Here is a 24,040-nt window from a genome sequence, read left to right as displayed (position 1 = left end):
AAGTGTTTCGCTGTTAATTTGTGATGGTAGTGGAAAAAGACAAAGCCATTTAAACGCATGCTACATAGTATTATGTTCAATTCCGTCTCACTTGGCTCTCTGATATCTGAGCTTCAATGTAATGTTAAAGACCAATGAGCGTTGTAGAGCTCGGTAATTAAGCGGAGCCTCAGTTTAATTACACGAGTCCAAATGCTGACAGTCATCAACGCGTTTCCTTAACAAACTCCTTACAAAGTTTCATCTTCGCCAAGAAGCCAAGCCTTGAGACTCTAAAAACGAGGCCTTCAATTGTTTATCTTGATCAATATATGAAATGAACATGGGGTTGTCCTTATCACGAAACGAATTCCCGGTTGAGGGTCGAGTTAGTGGTACCATGAACCCCTGTAACAAATGCCCTAACTGACATCGAACAGACAGTCCTCATCACAGGCGGTTCTCGTGGACTGGGCTTAGCAGCTGCATGCCAGCTTGCAGCAAAGGGTGCAAATGTAGCTATTGGAGCACGAGACCCCGAAGTCCTGAAAGAAGCCCTTGCAGAAGTTGAGAAATCTGCTCATTCTTCAACCCAACGTTTTTACTCACTTATTGCGGACGTGACTAAAGCTACAGAATGTGCAAGGGTAATTTCTGAAGTCACAGCATGGAATGATGATACCCCACCAGATATCGTCTGGTGTTGCAGTGGAAGCGCACATCCAACATTGTTTGTCGACACGCCAGTCGAGCAGCTCCAAACTATGATGGACAGCAATTACTTTTCCAGTGCTTACATGGCTCATGCTACACTTAACGCATGGTTGAGGCCTGCTTTAGACGGTGCTACTAAGACGAGTGCCGAGTCAAAGCCATTGCCAGCGCGGCACATTATCTTTACTGGCTCGTTTGTATCTCTGTACAGCTTTGCTGGTTTCACACCTTACTCTCCATCTAAAGCTGCCATTCGATCTCTATCCGATTCTTTGTCGCAGGAGATGAACTTGTACGCTGGTGCTCACCCCAACGAACCTCGCGTCTGCATACATACAGTCTTCCCAGCTACAATGCCGACCAAATCTTTGGATGATGAAAACCGTGTCAAGACAGATGTCACAAAGGCTCTCGAGGAGGGAGACCAGATATTAAAACCTGATGAATGCGCTAGTCGTGCGATTGCAGGACTCGAAAACGGAGAGGAGCTTGTTGCCACGAGCACTATTATCAGACTGGTTATGACTACTGTTATGGGCGGTGCTATCAGAGGTGGATTCCGGACAGGGTTGATCAACACCATGCTGAGTTGGGTTGTTATGATTGTCATGGTATTTATTCGCTGGGATATGGATGTCAAGGTCAGGAATTGGGGGAAGAAACATGGTGCAACCGGCAAAGTTTCTGAGTAAGATGACGAAAAGCTGCACAATTTTCTAGACTTTTACAAGCGGTTACCTTGAACAATGCATTGTGTTTTCTGTGGAAGATCTCCTTGCAATTGGTCAATTGACTTGCATTGAAAATAGAGGCCACCAGTGTCACAACTCGATTTGTCTCACAGAGCACTCCTCTACTTAGAAGGGGTATGCATCCTATGAGAGTACAACGAGGGCTGTTCATACTTGACGCAAGTGGCTTGTTGTACAACCACCCATGTTTCACTTAAATGCGAAAACTCGCAATTGCAATCATTGCCTGGTTCGCATTTATTCTTTACCCGAGTCTATAGTTCCCTCTCTGAAACCCCTCAAAGTGGGCGCTTCTTATCTTTCCGTTTTGGATACTCTTTTGGGGGCCAGAAACCAGCCAACACCCCAGGAACCAATGCTTAAGGTCAATCGAACGAAGCTCTGCAAGGGTAGTTAGGCTAACTGCAGCTAAACAGTCTTACGTGCATATGCAGAAACAAAACATGTATCCGTGATTGCACAGCCTGCTCGAGGCAGCCATAAGGCAACCTCTCACCAATTGACTTTCCTGACTTGTTGAAGAGCCCACCCCGAAGATGTAGCATCAGATCTTTCTTTCTCCATTGTCCTTCCATCAATTGACTCTCTCGCCAGAACACAATGGATCCCTTATCAATCATAGCCAGCATTGCTGGTATAGCGACAGCAGGAGCGCAATTGTCTAGTACCCTTTTCCATGTCTACAAAACAGTCCGTCATGCTCCGCAAGAGATTTAGTCTGCCGCGATTGAGATGTCAAATTTGTCTGTCACACTCGAACATCTCCACGATATCCTGAAAACAGGAAAATCGTACGCAAAATCATCATTCTTCGATGCTGTTAGACATGTCGTCAAAAACATCGAGGCAACTCAACAAGAGATCTTCAAGATGGTCGCGGACAACGCCATCAGTGTCAGATTAAAATGGCTTAAGGCTCGGAAGTACTTGTCTGAAATTGACAAGCAAAAGGTCACTTTGACGCTGCAGATTACTATCCTCTCTGCGGCGATTTTGGTCAAGTCCGAAACTAAGTATGCATCGCAATCACCAGAGAGGGCCTAGAAACGTGTCTAATCTTCTTAGATCGTCTTCAGTACAAGAGAAAGTCGACAACAGATTCAGAATACAAGCTGAGAGTCTGATCCAAACTGGCCAAGCGTCACTTCAAAGAGACAGCATGCAACAGCGTCAAATACCTCGGCCCCCTCCGGAAAGGGCACCAAGTCCACCGGTTCGCACCGCCAAAAGGCTCCCAAGTCCAGTCCGTCAGTCCTCTATCCCTGGTCATGTAAGGCCTGAAGAGCTATATGGACAATCGAGCACGACTGGAGATAACTTTGATGTTCCGAAACAGGACGAGGAGACCAATTCCGCTATGGTTAGGCGCGAAAGAACGCGCGAAAGCGCATGCCCACCTATCCATACCTATGCTACGTTTGAAGGTGACACACAGGAATATGATGGTGAAGATTGGGAATATCAAGATCGTCGCGGAAGAAGAGAAGGGTATGATCCGCTCGCTGGCCGAGTTGCTCAATTTGGCCAACATTTTCATTTGCAAGGCGACGCAGCCACGTTTCTGTACAAGCTTGTCTTTATGACAGAGATGGTGAATTACGGAACGACCCCTAAGGCTCCCAGTTCTTCCGGCGTTACTCGAGGAAGCTTGCACGTTGAATCGTATTACTCCGATAATGACTACTCAGACACGGAAAACTTTGACACGGGAGAGGATTATATGCCCTATGGGGATGAATCGAAAGTCCCTTCAAGATATGTGTACCGAAGACCCGAGGAGCCTGCAAGAGTGGTCAATCAACTCCTTCTAGCCTGGACATCGCTGAGTCAGAGTGAGATTGAGAAAGGTGTCAAGGATGCGCAACCAACCGCAACACAGAGTTCTGCTCCTAAGCATGCCTATGTTGAGAGTGACGATGAAAGCGAAGACGAACATGTGAAGGGTTCTCAGGGAAGAAGCAACTGGCCCCATCAAGTAAGTCATGAATATTATCGGAGCGAGAACGGTCATATTCTTACAATTCTACAGGAAGAAGACTCAGGGCCTCACTATGTGATCCACGAGGGTCGCAGGGAAGAGACACCACGAGCAAATAGTCCTCGCCACGTTAAAATTCGTCCTCTCGGACAGACGAATAGGCATCATTTTCAGCCAGAGACGACAGCCCCGTACGACCCACGGATGGCTCCTTTCAACTATCAACAGCCTAACCAACAGCTTTACGATCCTTGGGGTTACCCGTATGAAGCTCCAAATTGGGAGCCTGCAACAACACCACCTCACCCACCAATAGAAACGGTCAACACACAACAAGAAACTCCTCCAAAAGAATCTCCGAAACCCAAGTTTCGCAAACCGCATGTCGTTGTGCTCCCACAAGCAGATGCGGCCGATTCAGAAATTGGAACTATGACGCCCAAGCTTTACGTTTCGCGGTGTCTGAAGATAAGCATTGTGAAACAGGGTGACGATGCTATTTGGAACTCGGACAATTATAATTCCAAAAACAGTATACCTGGGAAATCAATTATGGGGGCACTCATCGGAGACAAGACAGCCAGAAGTCCCTATGGCCTTGATCTAGCACATACGTTGATCCAAGGCCAGAATATGAAACTAGTATACATACGAGGAAATGGTGAGTTTATAAATAATGACAATGCTTTAGATTACTAACATCAGAATAGACCTTGGAGAAACTTGGTTCATCAACGAACAGCCAGTCTTCCTACAATTCCTTCATTGTGCATATCTTCCGCAGTTCTCTCCCGCGAAAGAATCTGATATTACAGCTATGAAGCAGGAGTATGTGGCCGTAGGAGAGGAATGGGCCAGTGTTGAAGCTCTTAATCAGTTGGGACTGCCCGCCAAAGGAAGGGAAGAAGGCAGAGTACTGTTAGATCCAAGTACAACATGGGTACGTTTGAGCTCATATGTGGTCTTGAAGATTCATCTAACAACTTGCTCAGTCCATGGTTAAAGAACTCGCCATCACGACGCTGCAGCTGAGAAGTATGAGGCAACGGCGTCTTTATACCTCGACATTTTACAACTCGACAGATACTTTTCAACAGAAGCACTGCGGAGCAATTTCAGAGCCATCACTTGTCACTGGATATCCCAATGGCCTGCATCATCTTGCGTTAAGAACTGAAGCGGTGGTGGACCTTGAAGGCGACAAACCTGATATCTTCAAGTTCCTGGTGAAAGACGAAGAGAAGATCGAAGACGTCGTCAAGAGCCAAGAGGAAGAAACAAAGGATACTCGGCCACAGATCGCCATCACACCGCCACCTTCACCACGAGAGCCTTCTTCTCCAGAACTTGATACAAGTGATATGAGTTCGACATCTACTTCAAGGTCACGTTTCTCTAGGTTCGTGAAACGCTATACATCCGGGCGTAAGCATGATCAGTTGTCACCGCCACTGCAGCGCTATGGGTCCAAAAACAGCGGCAATGAACCTGCGATAGAGGAGTTAGAAGACAATGAGAAGAGACCGGCAACACCGGCGGACTCTGGCGTTGGAAGCTCAGTCAATTGAGTCTTATTACATTAGAAATAATAAGCCTAAATTAAAGGGCTATGTAATACTATATTTCACGATGCTTATTTTAAACTGTATCCAAAACTCTGTATTTAATGATTTATTCTTCCTTGTAGAAAGGGTAGTCAGTATAACCAGCAGCATTATCCTCAAAAGGCCCATAAAAGGTAGACCGGTCATAAGGTTGGAGAGGCCACCCATTTCGCAATCTCTCTACCAGATCAGGATTGCTGATAAAGTATCTTCCATAAAGCATACCGTCACATTTACCGCTCTCAACAACCCCCCAGGAGTTGACATCGTTGAAGCCACCAGCTGAAAAGAAGGGAGTTCCTGCAAAAATGTTTCGGAAGAGCGACAGGTCAACGGTGGGAAGTCCCCAAGACCCAAGGAACTGCTGCTTCTCAGCTTCGGAGAATATCTGCTCATAGCGAGGCTCAACGAAGCTAACGTATGAGAGCTGAGGGAATCGGCTCTTGAGCTCACGACACAAGTGTCCCCATGTCTCGACTCGCTTTTCACCGCGGGCTTGATTGAAGAGACCAAAGGGTGTAAGACGAATAGCCAAGTTATCCTGTCCAACAGTCTTGGCCAATTCGTCCATAAGTTCAAGGACAAAGTTGCATCGCTTCTCCTCTGAGCCACCGTAGTGGTCCGTTCGTTTGTTAATATTGGAAGAGAGGAACTGCTCCGGAAGGTAACCGTTTCCTCCGTGGACTTCAACGCCATCGAACCCAGCCGCAAGTGCATTCTTAGCAGCATTGACGTAGTCACCAATAGTACTCTTGATCTTCTCGACAGTCATCTCCACAGGAGGATAGTCTGCTAATTTAACGGGAGTGGAAGTATGAGGAGGAGGGTAGGCGAAGGTCTCGTTGGGGTCGTCCCATGGCGTGGCCGAGGGGGCCAAGATAGGTGTACCGGTCAGCTGGGGGATGTTGGCACGGCCTGAGTGCCAGAGCTGAGCGTAGATGTATCCACCCTTGGCATGAACAGCATCAACAACCTTCTTCCAGCCTTGTACCTGCTCCTGGAGGAAGATTCCAGGAACTCCTGGCATACAGTTGCCCTAGCGTCTGTTAGTTCTATGGTGAGTAGTCCAAATATTGAGCTTAAACTTACCTCTAGTGAGGGAGGGAGACCCTCAGAGATGATAAGACCGCCATCAGTAGCTCGCTGAGAGTAATACTCGGCAATCAGCTCATTGGGAAGCCAAACTCGGTTAGGGTTCTCGGGAGTCGATTCGGGGTTCAGCGGCGTTCCTCTGTTTCGGGTAAGAGGAGCGTGAACGATTCTGTGCTTGAGATGTATCTTGCCGTTGGCAATGTCGAGAGGAGTGAAGAGCTTGGAATTGGCTCCCGCGTCAAAGATGTCGCCCATGGTGAATATGAAATGATGATGTAGATGGTGATAGTGATAGCGATGACAGCAGTGTCTAACCGAGATTCAAGAATGGGAGAGAAAAGAACTTTTGTAGTGCCAAGTTATTTAATTTTCCTAAGAGTTAGTGATCTACGACCGGATATACGTCTACAGTGGAAGCTAAGAACAGGGTCTGATGGAGGAAACTAGCATTATTTCATGGGCTAAATGCGAGCCCTTGAACTAACAATCTTGGCTCCATAGACTCAGCCAAACAAATTGTCAATTTCGAAACTTTGCCTTGCCTGCACTGTAGAGGCAAAGGGCTCGGCATTATTACAAGTCAAGCGAACCTATCCTGTTGACAAGTCCCTATAGCATTGTAGGTCTAATGTTTCGACGTCATATTCTGCACTGGCTCATGGTTCAGCCGATGTAACATGAACGATTCGATACTTGTCGATGTTTTCGTTCTTGTGCCAATCAAGTTGTCATCAAAAACTCTTCGCCTTTTTGTCCGTAGTCCCTAGTCCTTGATATTAAGAGGGGCTTATCTTTCCGATTACGACACTGACATGTTGTGGATACACGACCCATAGAAAAAAAACGTGGACATGCAGGGGAACTCCATTTTCATCATCTTTTTCACTTTGTTGCTTTTCTATCTTGCAGAATTCGTTGTTATGAATCCGGGGTTGAAATACAGACTGCAACCGCATTAGTATAATATGAGTAGATTGGTCTCAGATACCTGCATGAACCCAATGTTAGAGGCACCTCGCAAGAGACTCTATATCACGCATTTACAGCATCTTGGCATTGTATACCCGGTCGAATAATGTCATCGGAAGACCCGGACGATACAACGTCGTCTCCACTGCCGAGGCTTCGCTAGAGCGGTGACCGGACCACTTCTCTGACCGCACGGTCTTGTTCAATTACGCGCATCTGTCAAGTTGATGAGTGGCGTATGTAACGGATATCGTGTTTCCGGTGATAAAAACCGAAGAGTGCAGATCTTGTTTTGAGTCACGGTTTGTTAACCGATGAACCTATATCTGAGTCTACTCGACTGATAAGATATGCGGCTCTCATGTTACTCGAGGTTCTCGGAGGATATGCACCGAAGACAGGGATCCATTGTTTCGTCTGCTGTAGATTATGGCTTGTGTTTGAGTAACAGAACAGTAGAGGACAAGGTGCTGTACCTTCTCAACACAGGGTCATCCTGGTTATTGCATCACCTACATCACGCAATTCTCCCGTCTATCTTACAGACTCTGTATCAGACAACAGTGTAGCCCTGAATACGCAGCCGCTCTCTTTCATTCAGTAATTCCCCATGCTGGCAACCCCATCTGGGAACCACTCTGGAGGAGTTCTCATGTACTCCAAGCAGTAAGACATGTAATACAAGATCGTCACGGAAATACCAGAGATAACCCGGAAAATTAGACTCCCTGCAAAATGTTACCCTGTTCCACGTTTCCTCATATCTAGATCCCTCTCATGACCTCTTCCCCCTGAGTGATCTACTCGCCACTTCGGTTGAGGCGCCGTGACGAGAGAACACACTGCAGGCTGGGATGTCAGCCAAGAGCAGGGGACCAATGGGAAACATATTGCACCATTGAGGCGACATTCGATTCAATGCTAAAACATGTCAGAGCTATATGGGAATGCAGCAAAACCATAGCATTAGCGTGTGATTTGCCTGAATACTTGCCGGTACTGCAACCCTTCAGTCCATGCCATATATGTACCGGTGCCTCTGCATTAACTAGTGTTCTTCGTTTGGAGTAGTTTTCCTTTAGCGGAAGAACTGCTCTCTGACACTTGCTGAACCGAGAAATGATTCACCTCTATTTCCCCTTTACTCCTTGACCCTTGTTTCTCCTGCGGGATGAAGCTGACAGGACTCAGTGCGAATAAACATAAGACAAGTGGTTCCTTTTTCCTTGAACTCATCTGCATGTTTGTCTTTGTTCAGTCTTTAGCCTTCTTTTCTTTCGTTTTCTTTGCAAGGCTACGCATTCACAATGAGCTTCTCCGGTGCCGCACCTCCACCTTCTGGTGTTGAGCCGAATATGGAAAACCCGGCCGATGTGCTCTGGACGATTAATTATCTCACCCAAGTTCTCACGCTTGTTTTCACAACGGTGTTTGTTGCAACGCGGTTTTATGCAAAGTATAAAGTTATGGGGGGAGGCATATCTCGAGACGATGGTTAGTGCTTCCATCACGACGTTGAAGCCTGTACTGACCGACACGACTTAGTTGCCACATATGTTTCTTTTGTTTTGATGGTTGGGTACTGTGTCACTGCTCTTATAGGTACATATCTCGGGTTCCGTTCCAAACATAAATGCTGATGCCCTTTAGGTGGACAATATGGCATGGGTCACAACCAGTGGGAAGTCAGTCCAAAAGATCTAACATCTTTCTTGAAGGTGAGTTCTACCTCGGCATTCCCCCAGTTACGCAACTAACGAAAGACTAGTGCGGATATGCAGCTACCATCTTCTACGCCCCAATGGCTCTGGGCGTCAAGCTCTCCCTCCTTTTCATAACCATTCGCGTCTTCGGTACTGTTCACAGAAAGACCACGATCGGCATATACATCTTCATCGCCATGCTAGTTGCATACTACGTGTCCGGCTTGTTCATCAAGATCTTTATCTGCAGGCCCATCAGTTCGTACTGGATGGGAGATATGGAGAACTGTCTTGACCAGAACGCCATCATTACCGCTGACGCTATCATCAGTGTGGTCAGCGATCTGGCAATTCTATTTCTACCCACACCACTTACTTGGTCACTACAGCTTTCCATGAGGAAGAGGCTCCGTGTCATTGGAATTCTATGTGCAGGAGGTGTTGCTACGGGGTTTAGTATCTATCGATTGGCAATGATTCTCAACGCTCGAGACTCTACCAATCAGACTCTTGTCTTTACCAAAGTCATTCTTTCCGGGTATGTAATCTCCTTCCAAACCTACTGGAACTATTCTAACATCCTTTAGTAACGCGGAAGCTGGCATCGGTCTAATATGTGCTTGTCTCCCTTCAATAAGCGCCCTTCTTGTTCGACGCAACGGTTATGCTTCTCGTGGATATCAGAGTTCAGGACCGGCCGATATTAGCAGACACGGCGAGATTATGTTAACAAGATCATATCAGGTTGAAACGAGCAAGAAGGAACAACAGGATCCGTTCCACCTTGGAAACGATGAAGCTGGTTTGATTGCGAGTATACAAGCAAACTCTAAGAGCAACTGTTCGAGCCGGGCGAGGACTCCAGAGTCGGCATGAGTACAAAGAATCACAGCAAATATTATGACATGATAAATCACAATAGTAATGATAATAATTAATACCTTTAATAAACAATCTTTGCATCTTCAGATACAGTAAGTTCCCATTATGGTAAGGGGACTTTACCTTGCTTAAGCTGAGCTTGGGACTTAGATGCGGCTACCTTAATCTAAGGCCTCTTCATAATCTGCCTTTCTCCACAGTCCCGAGAAACGTCTAACCACAATTTCAACCTCTTTTCTACCATTAATTCTATTTCCGCCCTGACTAACTCCCTGCATCTCATCAACGTAAAACTCGTATTCCCAAGATGACTGACAATATTATCGATGGACTTGTCAATATGTTCATCAGGCCAGAGGGCGCTGGTGAAAGCACCGAAGGTGCGACGTCAGCTAGCAAGGTTATCGATAGTATTATGATACAAGGCGTCTACGATGCCGGAGATGACGTATCTCAAGAGGTTCAAATCTGAGTGTCGGAGAGCCAACACAAATTCAAAGACGTCGCAACCAAGATTTAGCAGGGTTCTCCGGATGCAGATGAGGCATCAGAGCAGCTGAAACGCCAGTGGGCTGACTACTACAATCTCATCTAGACTGGTGGCAAAGCCTTTGGGAAATTTGTCGGCACCGAGATAGCTAGAGAAGCTGTTTTCACTGCCGGTACCGTAGTTCTTCAAGCCTTCCTGGCCAATGCCATCATGAAGCTACAGCAGAACAGTCAGGCACAGTCTGCAAGACCATCAGTGATCATTCTCGAATTCAGATTTGCTAGGCCAACGCTTTAGATGACGTTCAATCTTTGTTGACGTTTTATATTGCCTACACGCAAGCTGTCGTCAATTTAAGCTCCCAGATAAACACGAACATGTTTGCCATGACAGACGATGGATTGCAACCCCAGTTGACTGGAGTCCAGGGTACTTACGCGATATTGGTTTCGGCCAACACTACGGCAGCTACGAACTCAGCCTCGATCACCGCCTGATGAGGAGCAGTGACGCCAGGAACAGAAAGCTCGCAGAGTGTTTCGAACTACCCAAGAGACATTTACATCTATAACCAATTCTATAACAAGAATGAAGAAATTACCAGCCCAATCAGGCGGCCAGGAACCTATGCTTGATAATAGTGGGAGTCATGGATGATCCAAGAAAACACTAATCAACCTCACAACTTCTGTCTACACTATTTGTTTGTATCTATAATTTATTTTATAATTTCTTATCAAATATTTATATTATATTAACCTTTTATGTGGCGGCTCAGTCTAAACTGAATCACCATCCGATCGTGGATAAGAGTTGGCACTCTTATTATCCATCTGCTTCATATGGACCAGATACGTCTCATCATCGTATCCATATTGCACGTCGTAAGTTCGGTTGCAAGTGATTCCAGAAGGGTCCACGCCCGCACGATTTTGAGAGTCCCTGCCAACTCGCGCAACGGAAATTACACGCTCTGGTCGCAGATTGTTGATCTTGGCAGTACAGTCCTCGCATCTGACGGTGCTGTTTTCGGTGCCCGAAGACTTTCCACTCTTGTCACTGCCGTACTTGAGATATCGCTTGGATGTGCCGAGCAGCGTGGGATACAGACGAGAGAACATGACGCGCAGTGTAGGCATACATGCGCACCAGATACCGACGTTGATTTCGATGGTGGACCATTTCGACATGGCGAGGTATTCCCAAGACGCGTTGTTGGTGTGACTCATGCCAGCTACGATTGTAGCGTAGAGGCGGAGGATACTCATTATTGTGATACTGAGAGAAGTTAGAAAAGACGATGAGTCAAAGACGGGCGGGTCATACTTACAAGATACCAACACTAAACATACTACCAACAAGGATCTTTTTGCCCCAGCCCATGTTCATCTTCTTCAGTTGAGAAATTGGGATAGCCAGGATCCAAAAGTCCATAGCAATGTTGATGGCGCCGTTGGACCAAGTGATACCATTGACGCTGGCACACTTTCCCTCATGCTCCATATCCCACTTGGTCCAAAAGTAGCTAATGGGCTGACACTGGAAAATCGCGAGGAAAACATAGATGACGCCGATAGTAGTCGTTATTCCCACGGTCGTCCAAAGAATCTTTCGCACATTTTCACTCGGGAAGATTCGAAGGAAGAAGAAGATCATGGTTAGCTTGAGAAAGGCCTGATCTGCAAAGTACAGAATAGCCATGACATAGAACCATCGACCGAAATCTGTGATTTGCGTTGGTGTGAGGGTCCAAATGTCCTTTCCGAAGCCGGAACTTCCAAGGCCATACGTGTTGATAGTGATGCAGGCAATGGAGGTGAGCATTGTAATAAGCATAAAGAAATCGTCCAAGCCGAAGGGCACCTTATAAATAATTTTTGTGACGTATCGTAACAGACAGAAGATACCTGAGATGACTCCCATTGTGTCGTTGAGTGAGACGAAGGGGGCCTGGCCGTTTCGGACGGGTGCGCCACAGAGTGTCATTGTCGTATTCTTTGTGGCTATAGATTGTAAGTAGATGGACGTTCAGAAATGATGATCAAGTCGGTTTACGTACATAAAGCTTCTGTGACTGTGCAGTTGGACAAGACACATATCTCAACTTGTTGCTGAAGTTCTGCATTCATGCATGTGCACTGCACATCTTCGAGTTCGCATGTTGATGTTAACACGTTTGTTACCAGACATTTGGCCTGCAATAATCAGCTATCATGTTACATGATATCAAGTATCGCCAATACTTACTGCGCACGTGGGCAAAGTAGACAAGACAGCAGCAGCCTTATCATCTAGGGTCAAAGCCATAGGCAAGGCCGCAAGGCCAGCCAAGAAAGTATACAACAGCCTCATCATGAAACAAAATGTCTCACGAAAATAGAAAACAAGACAGGTAATGAGTGTATAAAAGGACAAACAAAAGAAATGACAGGTCAAGATTTGTTTCTTGATATGAGACGGGAGTTACATCGGCTGTATATTTGCTTTTAGCAGGTTCACCGTTGTCAGGTATATAGCGGAAGTCAGAAAGCAAAACAACTCGGAAACATCAGCCCTGGCGTGCAAACGTTTGTTGAAAAGCAAACTAAGCATATAAAGCCCCATCTGGGTGGCTACCAGAGAGATAAATACCGTGACACCATATATTAGAACCGCGCTTAGCATGATTTAGCCTGGGTGATCAGACGTGCACAGATGGAAAGTATGGAACAGTCGTGCGGAAAGATAGCGTGACGACCCGCTTTGTACTCCAGCAGCCAAGATATTAGGAGCGAACTAAGGGTGGCAAAGAATACTAGACTCTAGATATGGATTTGTGTTTTGTTCCATGTTTCTTCCAAATGTAGTCCTCGGCTTTTGCAAGAAGAAAAAAAATTCTCTGACGCGAGACTACACCAATATCAGAAGTCTTTTGATGCCCCATAGACAACCCACCAGCACTGTCAGTGCCAGAAACCTGGCGCAATCTCGGTCTATCAGTATCAAGCTCCAATCTGATGAGTTCCCGCGGGAAGCATCAATACGACTGGTAAGAAAAGTTGTGCAAGTTCAGGTGGTTTTGCGAGGTGTGATCTGGATAAAATCAACATGCCATTATCACTGATATGAAACTATCATGAGATATATCCCCACAACGTGTTATGTAGTATTCCGAATAGTAATGCACTCTCTCGCCTAGACTACCTTTGGCATGTTGTATATGTTGGTCCTGTATGCAGATGCAATAATTGCTGTGGCGTCAAGAACAGACTTGATGTTACTCCCAGTACTCAATAATATCGGCCAACATCGACGAGACAAGACTGGATTCGGGCCAGTAGAGTCAAATCCCGGTTGCACTGGCAGGCCAAGCATAAAAAGCTGTAGACCATGAAAGACTAGAATACGGATACTCAAATCCAGATTTGTGAGTTTTGGCCCCGATTCCCGAGAACCAGGCCCACTGATCTACAGCCGGCACCTTCATCTCTCTTGCTTAGTGTACATCCGGAGATAAGAGGAGAATGTCATCCCCTTCATTTTATAATCAAGAGTTGGAGTTGCCAAGGCCCCTGCTTCCGGCATGAGACAAAAGAAACATCTTGCTTGGAAAGGATTACCATCATAAAAAGTGTTTTACTTTGATGAGACGAAGAACAGAGGACGTCACTCACAAACAATTACAAACAGCACTGTGTGTATTGTGAGCAATGCTGTTGTTTTGATACAATTGCTATATACATTAAACATCTCGGTAGATATGAGGGTTGGGCACAATGGTAGTAGCAAGCGCCGTTTTTTTCTTATTGTTCCTCTTTTTTTCTTTTCTTTCTTGTTACTCCATTCTGGGAAAGAGTTTCGCCAAGTGGCTTAACTAACTAACTTAGCATGCCACTAATAGATAGAGCTCTCATGAGTTCGGACCAAACCCCTGGATATTGATTGTACTTTAGTACCGAGTCTGCCGAGGTAATCCAATTCGAGCATACTAAGTCATGCCAGCCAACGACGATTGGTTCAATGGTTTGGTCTCGGCTTCGGTCTATGATAGGACTGCAGTTGGTTTATACTTACTCATATGTACGATTCACACCCCCAATAGCATAATGATCTTAACTCATGGGATCGATTGATGTGGTAAGAAGTAGAGAAAGAGAAGCCGGTGCATCATATGTATATATTAACTCCGTGTTTCTGCGCGAAATACACTGCACGAACCAACAACTCCTTCACCTATTAGTGGGACCCGTGGAGCTCTAAACTTTGGTGGGTACAGTGGACACGTATCTTAGAATTTAGCTATGATCTCTTGACCCGCTTCATTTTCAATCGCAGTAGCTATTCGCTGATCTAGTCAGTCAATGCTTTAGACCACTATCGAAGCTATCAAAACTGACTCAAACTCTACCAAACTCTTGCATATTGATCCATCTCTACACGTGGTTATTCAGGGTCCCTGGCTTCAGCTTGGCGCGGATCGGTTCCGAACCGGAGTACTGGACCATGGTAAGAAAGCACAATCAAGACGTGCCAACTGTACCCTGGACCCCTTTTTGTTGGGCCCGGCTCGAAAGCCAAGAACTTGTCCTTGCCATTTCCCGAGATGGTCTGATCAATTGCAGTGCTGCTTGAACCACTAATTTCCGCCCCTGCTTCAGCCGTCAAAAATATCTCCTGCCAGGGGTTGACATCCCTACAGCGTTACATTTTCCCCAGAACGACCTGCCCAGATGGGACATATTCCCCTGCGGGGAGAAGCATAACAGTCTCTTGGGAGTCTAGAAGATCAAGATGCCTGCAGAGGCGATGCAGCCAGATAGTAATGCATGTTGGTTCAATCAATATCGAGTTGACTTAAATACCACGTTGATCCTGTCCTGTCACCCAAGCCGCTTGCATCGGTCAATCGTTCACTCCACTCGTTACCAGCTAATTCAAGCCACCACCATGAAGTCACTTCTTTCGCTGGCAATCTTGCCACTAGCATTAATTGCCCGTACTAGTGCCGCCTCCAATTGTCGATGCATGCCAAGCGACGCCTGCTGGCCCTCGAATAACGCTTGGGCTTCCTTCAACAAGACCGTTGATGGTACCCTCATCAAGACCGTGCCCATTGGAACACCATGTCACGATCCCACATACGACGCTGATGCTTGCGCAGCCTTGCAGGACGCTTGGTCATTGCCACAGACTCAGTATGGAAACCGTCTCATTAATCTAGTAGGATCCATCAAGGCTAATCATCTGTTCTCATAGCATCGAGTCATCGTCCTCGGTAATGCAACAATTCTTTGCCAATCAGAGCTGCGATCCATTCTTGGCACAGAGCCGTCCTTGTCTTATTGGAAATTATCCCAGCTACGCTGTCAAGGTCTCCAACGCGCGGCAAGTCGCGGCTGCTGTCCGCTTTGCCAACGACAACAACATCCGTTTGGTCGTTCGTAACACAGCACACGAGTAAGGGCTTCTCTGCCGAGGTTATCCGTCTTGAACAGGTTGTGGAAATAAGACGGAACAAGTTTATATACTGACGTTCCCTCCTAGCTACTTTGGCCGCTCTACAGGTGCAGCCTCACTTGCTATCTGGACGCACCATCTCAAGACCAAGGAAGTCATCCAATGGTCCGACAAGCTCTACTCCGGCCCTGCGTTTAAACTGGGCGCAGGTATCCAAGGCGCCGAAGCTGTCGAGTTTGCTAACTCCAAGGGTCTCACAGGTGTTCCTGGCGAGTGTCCTACTGTTGGTCTGGCTGGCTTCACCCTCGGCGGCGGACATTCTCCACTGAGCACCAGCTTCGGTCTTGGCGCCGATAACACCTTGGAGTTCGAAGTCGTCACTGCCGCAGGCCGTATCATTCGTGCCTCTGCCAAGGAGAACAGTGATCTATACTGGGCTCTGAGCGGTGGCGGCGCTGGAAATTTTGCCGTCGTGACATCCATGACTGTTCGCGCTCACAAGACAACCACCATCGGTGGTGCTACTTTGACTCTGGGCGCAGGTACAGATAAGGATGTGTACTATGCTGCTCTAGCCAAGTTCCATGAGCTTCTGCCTGCCATGATCGATCATGGTCCTACCGTCGTTTACCTAGTGACTGCTGCTGGTCTTTCCATCAAGCCTGTTACTCTTGCCAACTCGACGGGTGACTATGTTCGTGACAAGGTTCTTGCTCCTTTCACAGACTACCTTACCAAGAATGGTCTGAAGCACACTGTATCTTATACCACATTGGGTTTCCGAGACCATTATGACCTCTACAACGGGCCTCTTCCCAATGGTCACATCGACTCGTCTCAATTCCAGTACGGTGGTCGCCTGATTCCTCGATCTGTTCTTGAGAACGACAATGCCGCTTTCGGCAAGGTCATTCGCAGCCTTTTGTCCAGCGGTCTCGTCATGGCTGGTAGCAGCGGCACCTTCAAGGCACCTCTGGGTGTATCAAATGCTGTTCTCCCTGCATGGCGCAAGGCCATCATGTCCATGCAAATGGGCACTCTCTGGGACTCTACTCGTTGGGAGGACATGCTTGCGGACCAGAAGAAGATCACCGAGGTTTACATGCCTCAGATTATCGCCGTGACTCCCGGTAGTGGAACGTACATGAACGAGGCCGACTTCAACCAGCCCGACTGGCAAGAGACCTTTTATGGCACCAACTGGGATCGTCTTATGACTATCAAGAAGAAGTGGGACCCCAAGTCGTTGTTCTACAACTGGCGAGGTGTTAACAGTGAGGTTTGGAATGTCGCAAAGGATGGCCGTATGTGCAGGGTCTGAGTTTGGATGTGAATTTCCGTGTATATATTTGGGATGTATACATAGTTTAACGACCACGTTGCATGGTAAGGAGTATTAAATACATTTATATATCAATTAGACCATCATATTAAAGGCAGAAGTTGAATGTTAACTTGACGCACGCGTTTGACATAAATTTGAGCGCATATCGTTTGCTTTCAACTTGCCAAGTACCCAGTTGGCGGACTGCTGAAACTTTGGGTGGCATCTGATTTTTGACAGCAATGGTTCCTGGCAGGGATTGTATGTACCGTGTGCTTGACAGCAACGTGGTTCAGCGGTATGTCATTGGGGCAACGTGACTCGATCGTATAGTTCTATTACTAAGATGTGATATGAATGACAGACGCCACTTTTAAGAATGGTATGTCTTGCCTCAAAGACCAGCTAAGCTTCAACTTGATCATTGGCCACTCGTTCCATCATCAGACCTTTGGATCTGTTACCCCAACAGCGTCGCTACCAATGAGCCGGTGGCGTTTTCCACTCAAACGGTAGTCTTTCCCCTCACTTTACATCATGATCATCTGCAGAAGAATGATTGGCGGCGCTTGTGTCACACAGTTAGTGCACAAATACACAAACATTCCGAAAACAGAAAGAAATAGACAAGCAAATTCAGATTGTTGATATTTAACGATTGTTCCCTCCAGTCACCATAATAATAAACTTGCTTGCTTTCCAACTACAGGGTATCTCCATTTTACCTAATGTGAATCAATATCAGGTGGAGATTGGAATGCGCTACGTATAAACACGTTGCCGAGTTGCCGACACTTCCGCGTCTTCCATTCTTCGGAAGAGATTGAGAAAGACAAGATAATCTTCTTATTTTTCTGGTTGTGCATATATGCCAACAAAGTTTCCAAAATGGCGCCTGTATACAAAATTGCCATTATACAGTTTGAGCCCAAGGTAGGCCACCGGCAGGGATTATGCTTAAATACGACATCCCACATTTTCAATTTCGGTTGCTGTCATACAAGCTGACTCATACATCAACAGGCCATCGCTCTTGAAGAGAACTTTGCCAAAGCTGAATCCCATCTACGATCTGCTGCAGAAAAGGGCTGCGATATAGCACTCTTGCCAGAATTTCACCTCACATCATGGGCTCCCGAACATCCTGAGTTCGTATCTGCGAGCAAGAAATCAGCAGACTATCTTTCAAAATACCGAGACCTCGCCCAAGAACTCAACATCAACATTGTCCCCGGCACAATTTGCGAGGTCCACAACGTTGCCGACAGCAAAGATGAAGAGCTTCGTAACATGGCGTACTTTTTAGCCGCAGGAACAGGCGAGATTTGCAGTGCGTATCAGAAGAAGAATTTGTGGCACCCTGAACGACCACACTTGACTTCATCAACGCATACACCTCACACAGCTTTCGATACACCGTTGAAACATGCCAACGGTAAGCCTGTACGCGCCGGTATGCTTATTTGTTGGGATCTTGCTTTTCCAGAAGCGTTCAAAGCACTGGTCAATGACGGCGCAGACATAATCTTGATTCCGTCTTATTGGTTCATGAGCGATGCGGGCGATGAAGGAGGTGATCTAAACCCCGACTCAGAGAGATTGTTTCTCAACTGTGCTTTGACAGCGAGAGCGTTTGAAAACACAGCTGCGGTCGCGTTCTGCAATGCTGGTGGGTTAAGTTGTGTCAACATGCCGATTCTGGGGCCTTTGGGAAGGATTGAGGTAGGGGAGGAGAAGATGGAGATTATTGATGTTGACTTGGATGTATTGAGAATCGCCGAGTCACAGTACAAGATCAGGATGGATATGCAGAGTGAAGGGTGGCATTATAAGTATGGGATGAATGGTGAGAAGGTATAGCGAAAGAGTTGAGATTTGGTAACGCAGATGACGAAAATTAATAGTATTGACTGGTTTTCATTAATGGAATCTCTCACTATTTACATGAGAAAGACAAAGGAAGACAAAAGTCAAGGAATCTGGGAGGATGTCGATAATGATTGTGGTAGCCAGCGAGATGTCTCAAGATTGAGGATGGAAGGATAAATGAACCTGAACTCTAGTCTAGGTAGCGTGAATTAACATACTAATTGGATCTCTCATGCTTCTAACGGTTGACTTGTATGATAACTTGGAGAGTACCTAGTATACAGATGGATGACAAGGTTGGGTTGAAGAGGTCGTACTTTCAACCAATTATGCTTGTGATGGAGGATTTTGCCTCGGCATGACATGATGGTCACGTGTCTCCACCTTTCCAAGGACCCACTAATCAATCAATTGAATATTGAGAAGTATGTTGATATCTGTTTTCATCGCCACCATGGATAGGCATGTCAAAACAGGCTGATCATCATTTTCCGTCCACCAACGTCAAATAAATCGGAAAAAAGGCAAAAAGATATGCGACCGAGGGGAATCGAACCCCTCTCTAACGCTTGGAAGGCGTTAATGCTAACCACTACACCACGGTCGCTTTTGAACATGACTCGTGTCGTTATTGGTGGTCATCGCCAAGAAACGCATTATATATACACACCTGTTTGAACCACAGACACACAGAAGTATCCAACACTCAGTCTCTTTACACATATTCATTGCGTCTTGATCTATCCAAGGAATGAGTGATGACTTCCTTACCAGGAACTCCTAAACTCTGATTCAGGGGCGTGTCAAAGCAATGTCATCGTGATTCACGCCACCCGTCACTGTCACCATGTCTGGATCCTCGAGTTTCAGATCATAGGACCTGAATTTATCAATTGTAACACAGTGTGGATTTGATAGTTGCTGCAGGGTTCGACTGCCCAGTATTCCAATTTTCCCCAGCCTTGTCAATCTGACCTCCTCGTCCCGCCATGTCAAAGACGAAAGGGGCTTCAGTCTTAGTTTCTATATGTTAGATAGGAACGTTATGGTTGCTGTTGGCCGTTCTTCTCCATGACTCCGTGTCTGTAGAAGTGTCCGACGTGGGGTTGCCATCCCTGGCACCGCACAGAAGATCAACACTGGAAACGTGGGCGGATTTGCCCGAATCTGTGGTCAAAGGAGACTTAAAAAATCTCTGTTGTATATGCTGCATCTGCTGCATTTGCTGCTGAGAAGTGGATGATCTCACTCGTGGCATGAGCTTCGATTATGCGTGAGCTATCATGAACCACGGCACAGAATCATAGGTACTTGTATAATATTACCTACTGATCGACAATTCTGTAAATCATTCCAGAATCACTTTAAAAGAAGATGCCAGTGATCCTAGTAACAGAATACACTCTCTCTTTTAAAGAGTCACGAGCCATAAGCATTTGAGATACACGATATAAACAATCTGATAATACATCTTCTTTGCTGAGTGAAATATATTAAAGTTTTCTACCACATCGCAATTCTTATTACATTGTTGTAAGACAATAAATACAAGACACTACATCTTAGATTCTGGAGAAGGACGCTGATCTTCATTATGTCCAGTACCGCGTCTAATAACTGCCACAATATACAATCAGTCCCAATGCAACTGGTGCTATCGATTCCGCTCTTCCAAGCCCCGCCACACCAGTAGTGACATGCGACGCTATGATATCTCCTCCGACGCAGACGTCTGTATCTGAGAGAAACCCTCGCCCCGCAAAAAGAAAGAGCACTGCTACTCAAAAGCCCGACGTCATACCAGATTCAAAGGAATCCCTCGAACCGATTCTTCTAACCATCCGAAGGCCGATGGACTTGATACACCTGGAGCCAATTAACACTCTTTCTTCTCCTGTCTTTGTTTTTTATTCCTCTTCTTCTCAACTGTCTCCATCTCACCAATAACCCGCTGCTGATGTTGCTGGTGCTACCCACTGTTATAGTTGGAGTTGTGAGACCGACTTGTATAGTGAATAGAGGAGGTGTGAAAGTTTTGCTTTAACTGGGTGGGATACCTCGTAGTGCGAGATATATGACACACATTTCAAGATTCCATCAATGACACCGATGGAAACTTGATGATGGCGCGATGCCATCCAAAGAATGTGTAGATTGCCTTGTAATGGATCTCATACGTAGACCTTGAGACTGGAGAAAGTCTAATGCTATGTGCTGAAAACAGAAAAAACAATTTAGTCAATTTATGCTATATTGGACCTAGCTATACATCATTTCTTTTCTGCATGCGACGGTCAGGCTTCGATGTTTCTGGTACCTTGTAGTTAGGCCATGTGTTGTCCCTGGCCAGAAGAGATGATGCCAACCAGGTCATCAAGGTTCTCAGCAGGTCAACAGGGTTAATATCGTCATAAAAGCCTCTCGATTCGAATTGAACCTCAAGGTGATACTAACTTGGAGATGGTTAGTTGAGCCAATTATCTTACAACAATTTATAATGCCCCTAATCTAACCTCATCACTTCCAATCTTTGATCCAGATCTTCTGCTCTGTTGATCGCTGATGTTAACGTCAACAAGCATCATGTAATGCTTTGGTAAATCCCCTCGAAACAATTAATCGATGTACATATTAGTGGAGTAAATAAATGGCTGACGACAGTGATGCTTAGTATCGCATTCTACCTGGTTGGCCTCAATATCTCCAGTCCCTGAATGTCGTCAAGCCTTTTGGCGATTCCACTCCACAATGTTTATTCTGTGAGCTACTAGACCCTTTTGACCCTAGATCAAGTCTAAATTCTTGACTCTCATCAATGGTAGCAAATGGAGTGGCCGAAATTGTCATCAAGGTACTTACACCATCTTACCCTGATGGCCTCCAGGAATCACACCTTGATGAGCACGGATGATATCTCGTGTAAGTTGAGAATGACTAGAAATATCCAGGTTCGAGAGCAACAATCTCTACTCCTTACTTCTCATATCAATCTCCCTCATTACCCTTTCCTCATTTCTTTTCGGCGCCCAAAATGGCTAAAACCAAGGTCAAAGGCATCAAGAACAAAGTTGTTAGGAAACCCAATGTTCCTTTAAAGGCATTGCCTGTGACACTCCTTTCTGGATTCCTAGTATAAGTTCCTCATCTTTTGATCTTCCGTCTTTTCTAATTGTACCCAGGGAGCCGGTAAAACAACTCTTCTTCAACACATCCTCCGAAGTGAACACGGCCTTCGCATTGCAGTGGTGGTCAACGACATAGGAGCGTGGGTATCCCACCTATCTTAAGCAGAGTCAGTTTATCTGACTTTTTAGTATCAATGTTGATGCATCTCTCATCAAGCAAACCCATCGTGTCAACAAAACACAAGAGAAAGTCATTGCCCTTCAGAATGGCTGCATTTGCTGTACCTTACGAGGAGACCTCCTAGAAGAGCTGGTTCGACTCGCTCAGTTACAAGAGTTTGACTACATCATCATCGAGAGCAGCGGGATTAGTGAGCCTGAGCAGGTCGCTGAGACGTTTGACTCGCGGTTGGCGGAGCAGATGGATGCCATGGGGTCTATCGAGGGTGCACCTGGGCTTGACGCTGACATGATCAAAGTTCTCAATCAGCTGTAAGTCTTTCTCTTTCCATAGCGATGACTTGCAATAGTTTGTTGGAATGCCATTAACCTGTCAATAGAAAGGAAGCTGGTGGTCTGGAAAAGTTTGCCAGGCTCGATACCACCGTTACTGTCATTGATGCATTCACTATGCTCCATGACTTTGACACAAGTGACCTGCTATCCTCTCGAAGGGACGATGTTACACCAGAAGACGAAAGAACAGTCTCGGATCTCATGGTCGATCAAATCGAGTTTGCAGACGTCATCATCCTCAACAAACTCGACATGGTTAGTCAAAGGCTTTTCTTTTTCATTAAATATCATTAACAAACTATTAGGTCGACGCATCTACAAAGCCACGATTGCTGGATTTGATAAAGAGACTTAACCATCGGGCCAAGGTCGTCGAATCAAGCTATGGAAAGGTTGATGTCAAGCAAATTATCAACACAGGCACTTTCAACCTGCAAGTTGCCCAAGCAGGCTACGGGTGGCTTCAAGACCTTCATGAAATGACAGTCCGCGAGGTGAGATACACACACCACAACAGAAATGTCTTTCACATGCTGATTATCACAGGTCAATGGACGCAACGTTGTTACACCAAAGCCCGAGACGGAGGAGTACTCTGTCAGAAGCTTTATCTACAGTCGTCATAGGCCCTTTCACCCTCGGCGTCTCTGGGCATTACTCTACGACAAGTTCATTCTCCAACTTGAGCATCCCGACGAAGAAGATGATGAATATGACGAAGAAGACGACGAAGATGATGACCTTGAAATGGTGGACTACGTAAATGTCCAAGAACCATCCACAGAAGTCGACCAAGAAACTGAAGACTCGTCTTCATCACGCGGTAAACGCTCTGCACCAACGTCGCCTCAGAGCTCACACTCTACCATCGAGTCGGCACCTTCGCTAGAGCCTGCCTCCAAGAAGCAAAGGCTGGCCGACACAGAGATGGACGAGACAGAAGATTTCTTCACTCCACCCAACGAAGTCATCCTCGAAACCAAGCGCAACCATCCCGTCTTTGCCCGTCTCTTCCGCTCCAAAGGCGAATTCTTCCTGGCAACACGTCCCCACCGTGCAGGAGACTGGTCTCAAGCTGGCGCAATGCTCACCATGACAGGTGGAAGGCCATGGTTCTGCACCCTTCCTCCTGAGGACTACACAACAGGTGACGCAGAGGTAGACGGTCTCGTACAGCATGATATCGAAAAGGGCGGCGAATGGGGCGACAGGCGTCAGGAGCTGGTGTTTATCGGAGAGAATCTGGATCACAAGGCACTTGAGAAGGTGTTGGATGAATGTCTCCTGACGGATGCCGAGTTCAAACAGTGGGAGGACGTTATGAGAGATGAGAATAAGAATATCGACGAGAAGCGCGAGGCATTGGAGGATCTGTTTGATGATGGATTTCCGGATTGGTCTGAGGATGGCGAGGAGGATCACGAGGGGCATGATCACTCCCATTCGGGTGGTCTGAGGTCGATCAAGAAGCACTTACAGGAAGTGGATTAGATTGGACTGTGTAGAAAAAGAAGTCAATTAGTTTAATCATCACCTGGGTATCTTACGCGTGGTAATGAACTCCCAAACTCCTCTGCTCCGGTCGCAAACTATGCCCCTGTGTAACC

The 24,040-nt window shown here is 46.3% G+C and overlaps 8 protein-coding genes and 1 non-coding gene across 9 annotated transcripts; 6 read left to right on the top strand and 3 right to left on the bottom strand.

The window, feature by feature from the left end:
- Positions 1-222: 222 nt before the first annotated feature.
- EDB82DRAFT_577512 (uncharacterized protein) lies at positions 223-1,733 on the top strand. The gene is made up of 2 exons (XM_025727969.2): positions 223-367; positions 420-1,733. Exons 1-2 carry the CDS (start codon positions 317-319, stop codon positions 1,383-1,385), a joined length of 1,017 nt encoding a protein of 338 aa, XP_025582383.2. The 5' UTR covers positions 223-316; the 3' UTR covers positions 1,386-1,733.
- A 312-nt stretch (positions 1,734-2,045) lies between these two features.
- Positions 2,046-5,028, top strand: EDB82DRAFT_568144 (uncharacterized protein; the record flags this gene model as incomplete). Its single annotated transcript, XM_065609862.1, has 6 exons — positions 2,046-2,123; positions 2,163-2,458; positions 2,511-3,420; positions 3,475-4,084; positions 4,134-4,363; positions 4,416-5,028. 6 exons carry the CDS (start codon positions 2,046-2,048, stop codon positions 4,989-4,991), a joined length of 2,700 nt encoding a protein of 899 aa, XP_065464066.1. The 3' UTR covers positions 4,992-5,028.
- Positions 5,016-6,513, bottom strand: EDB82DRAFT_538995 (uncharacterized protein). The gene is made up of 2 exons (XM_025727967.2): positions 6,117-6,513; positions 5,016-6,063 (listed from the first exon to the last, which is right to left on the bottom strand). Exons 1-2 carry the CDS (start codon positions 6,372-6,374, stop codon positions 5,095-5,097), a joined length of 1,227 nt encoding a protein of 408 aa, XP_025582381.1. The 5' UTR covers positions 6,375-6,513; the 3' UTR covers positions 5,016-5,094.
- Positions 6,514-8,269: 1,756 nt separating this feature from the next.
- Positions 8,270-9,713, top strand: EDB82DRAFT_464718 (uncharacterized protein). The gene is made up of 5 exons (XM_065607895.1): positions 8,270-8,582; positions 8,634-8,690; positions 8,739-8,806; positions 8,857-9,329; positions 9,379-9,713. Exons 1-5 carry the CDS (start codon positions 8,396-8,398, stop codon positions 9,665-9,667), a joined length of 1,074 nt encoding a protein of 357 aa, XP_065464065.1. The 5' UTR covers positions 8,270-8,395; the 3' UTR covers positions 9,668-9,713.
- A 1,229-nt stretch (positions 9,714-10,942) lies between these two features.
- EDB82DRAFT_558909 (uncharacterized protein) lies at positions 10,943-12,515 on the bottom strand (the record flags this gene model as incomplete). Its single annotated transcript, XM_025727963.1, has 4 exons — positions 10,943-11,441; positions 11,494-12,166; positions 12,223-12,358; positions 12,411-12,515. The coding sequence occupies 4 exons, from the start codon at positions 12,513-12,515 to the stop codon at positions 10,943-10,945; spliced, it is 1,413 nt and encodes a 470-aa protein (XP_025582378.1).
- A 2,466-nt stretch (positions 12,516-14,981) lies between these two features.
- On the top strand, positions 14,982-17,074 carry EDB82DRAFT_448893 (uncharacterized protein). The gene is made up of 3 exons (XM_025727962.2): positions 14,982-15,337; positions 15,399-15,599; positions 15,687-17,074. Exons 1-3 carry the CDS (start codon positions 15,090-15,092, stop codon positions 16,918-16,920), a joined length of 1,683 nt encoding a protein of 560 aa, XP_025582377.1. The 5' UTR covers positions 14,982-15,089; the 3' UTR covers positions 16,921-17,074.
- Positions 17,075-17,566: 492 nt separating this feature from the next.
- Positions 17,567-19,212, top strand: EDB82DRAFT_248794 (carbon-nitrogen hydrolase). Its single transcript, XM_025727961.2, has 2 exons — positions 17,567-17,856; positions 17,947-19,212. The coding sequence occupies exons 1-2, from the start codon at positions 17,812-17,814 to the stop codon at positions 18,781-18,783; spliced, it is 882 nt and encodes a 293-aa protein (XP_025582376.1). The 5' UTR covers positions 17,567-17,811; the 3' UTR covers positions 18,784-19,212.
- Positions 19,213-19,327: 115 nt separating this feature from the next.
- On the bottom strand, positions 19,328-19,399 carry EDB82DRAFT_t183. The gene has a single exon. It is a non-coding gene; the product is annotated as a tRNA-Gly (tRNA).
- Positions 19,400-21,540: 2,141 nt separating this feature from the next.
- On the top strand, positions 21,541-23,924 carry EDB82DRAFT_477984 (P-loop containing nucleoside triphosphate hydrolase protein; the record flags this gene model as incomplete). The annotated part of the gene is made up of 8 exons (XM_025727960.2): positions 21,541-21,551; positions 21,677-21,711; positions 21,741-21,922; positions 21,972-22,057; positions 22,107-22,409; positions 22,478-22,688; positions 22,739-22,927; positions 22,980-23,924. The coding sequence occupies 8 exons, from the start codon at positions 21,541-21,543 to the stop codon at positions 23,922-23,924; spliced, it is 1,962 nt and encodes a 653-aa protein (XP_025582375.2).
- Positions 23,925-24,040: the final 116 nt, after the last annotated feature.

This window comes from Fusarium venenatum, assembly GCF_020744135.1.
Source record: "Fusarium venenatum strain MPI-CAGE-CH-0201 chromosome Unknown EDB82scaffold_3, whole genome shotgun sequence".
NCBI lineage: Eukaryota > Fungi > Ascomycota > Sordariomycetes > Hypocreales > Nectriaceae > Fusarium > Fusarium venenatum.
Note: the sequence above shows the minus strand (reverse complement) of the source record. Positions and strands in the feature narration are given on the sequence as shown.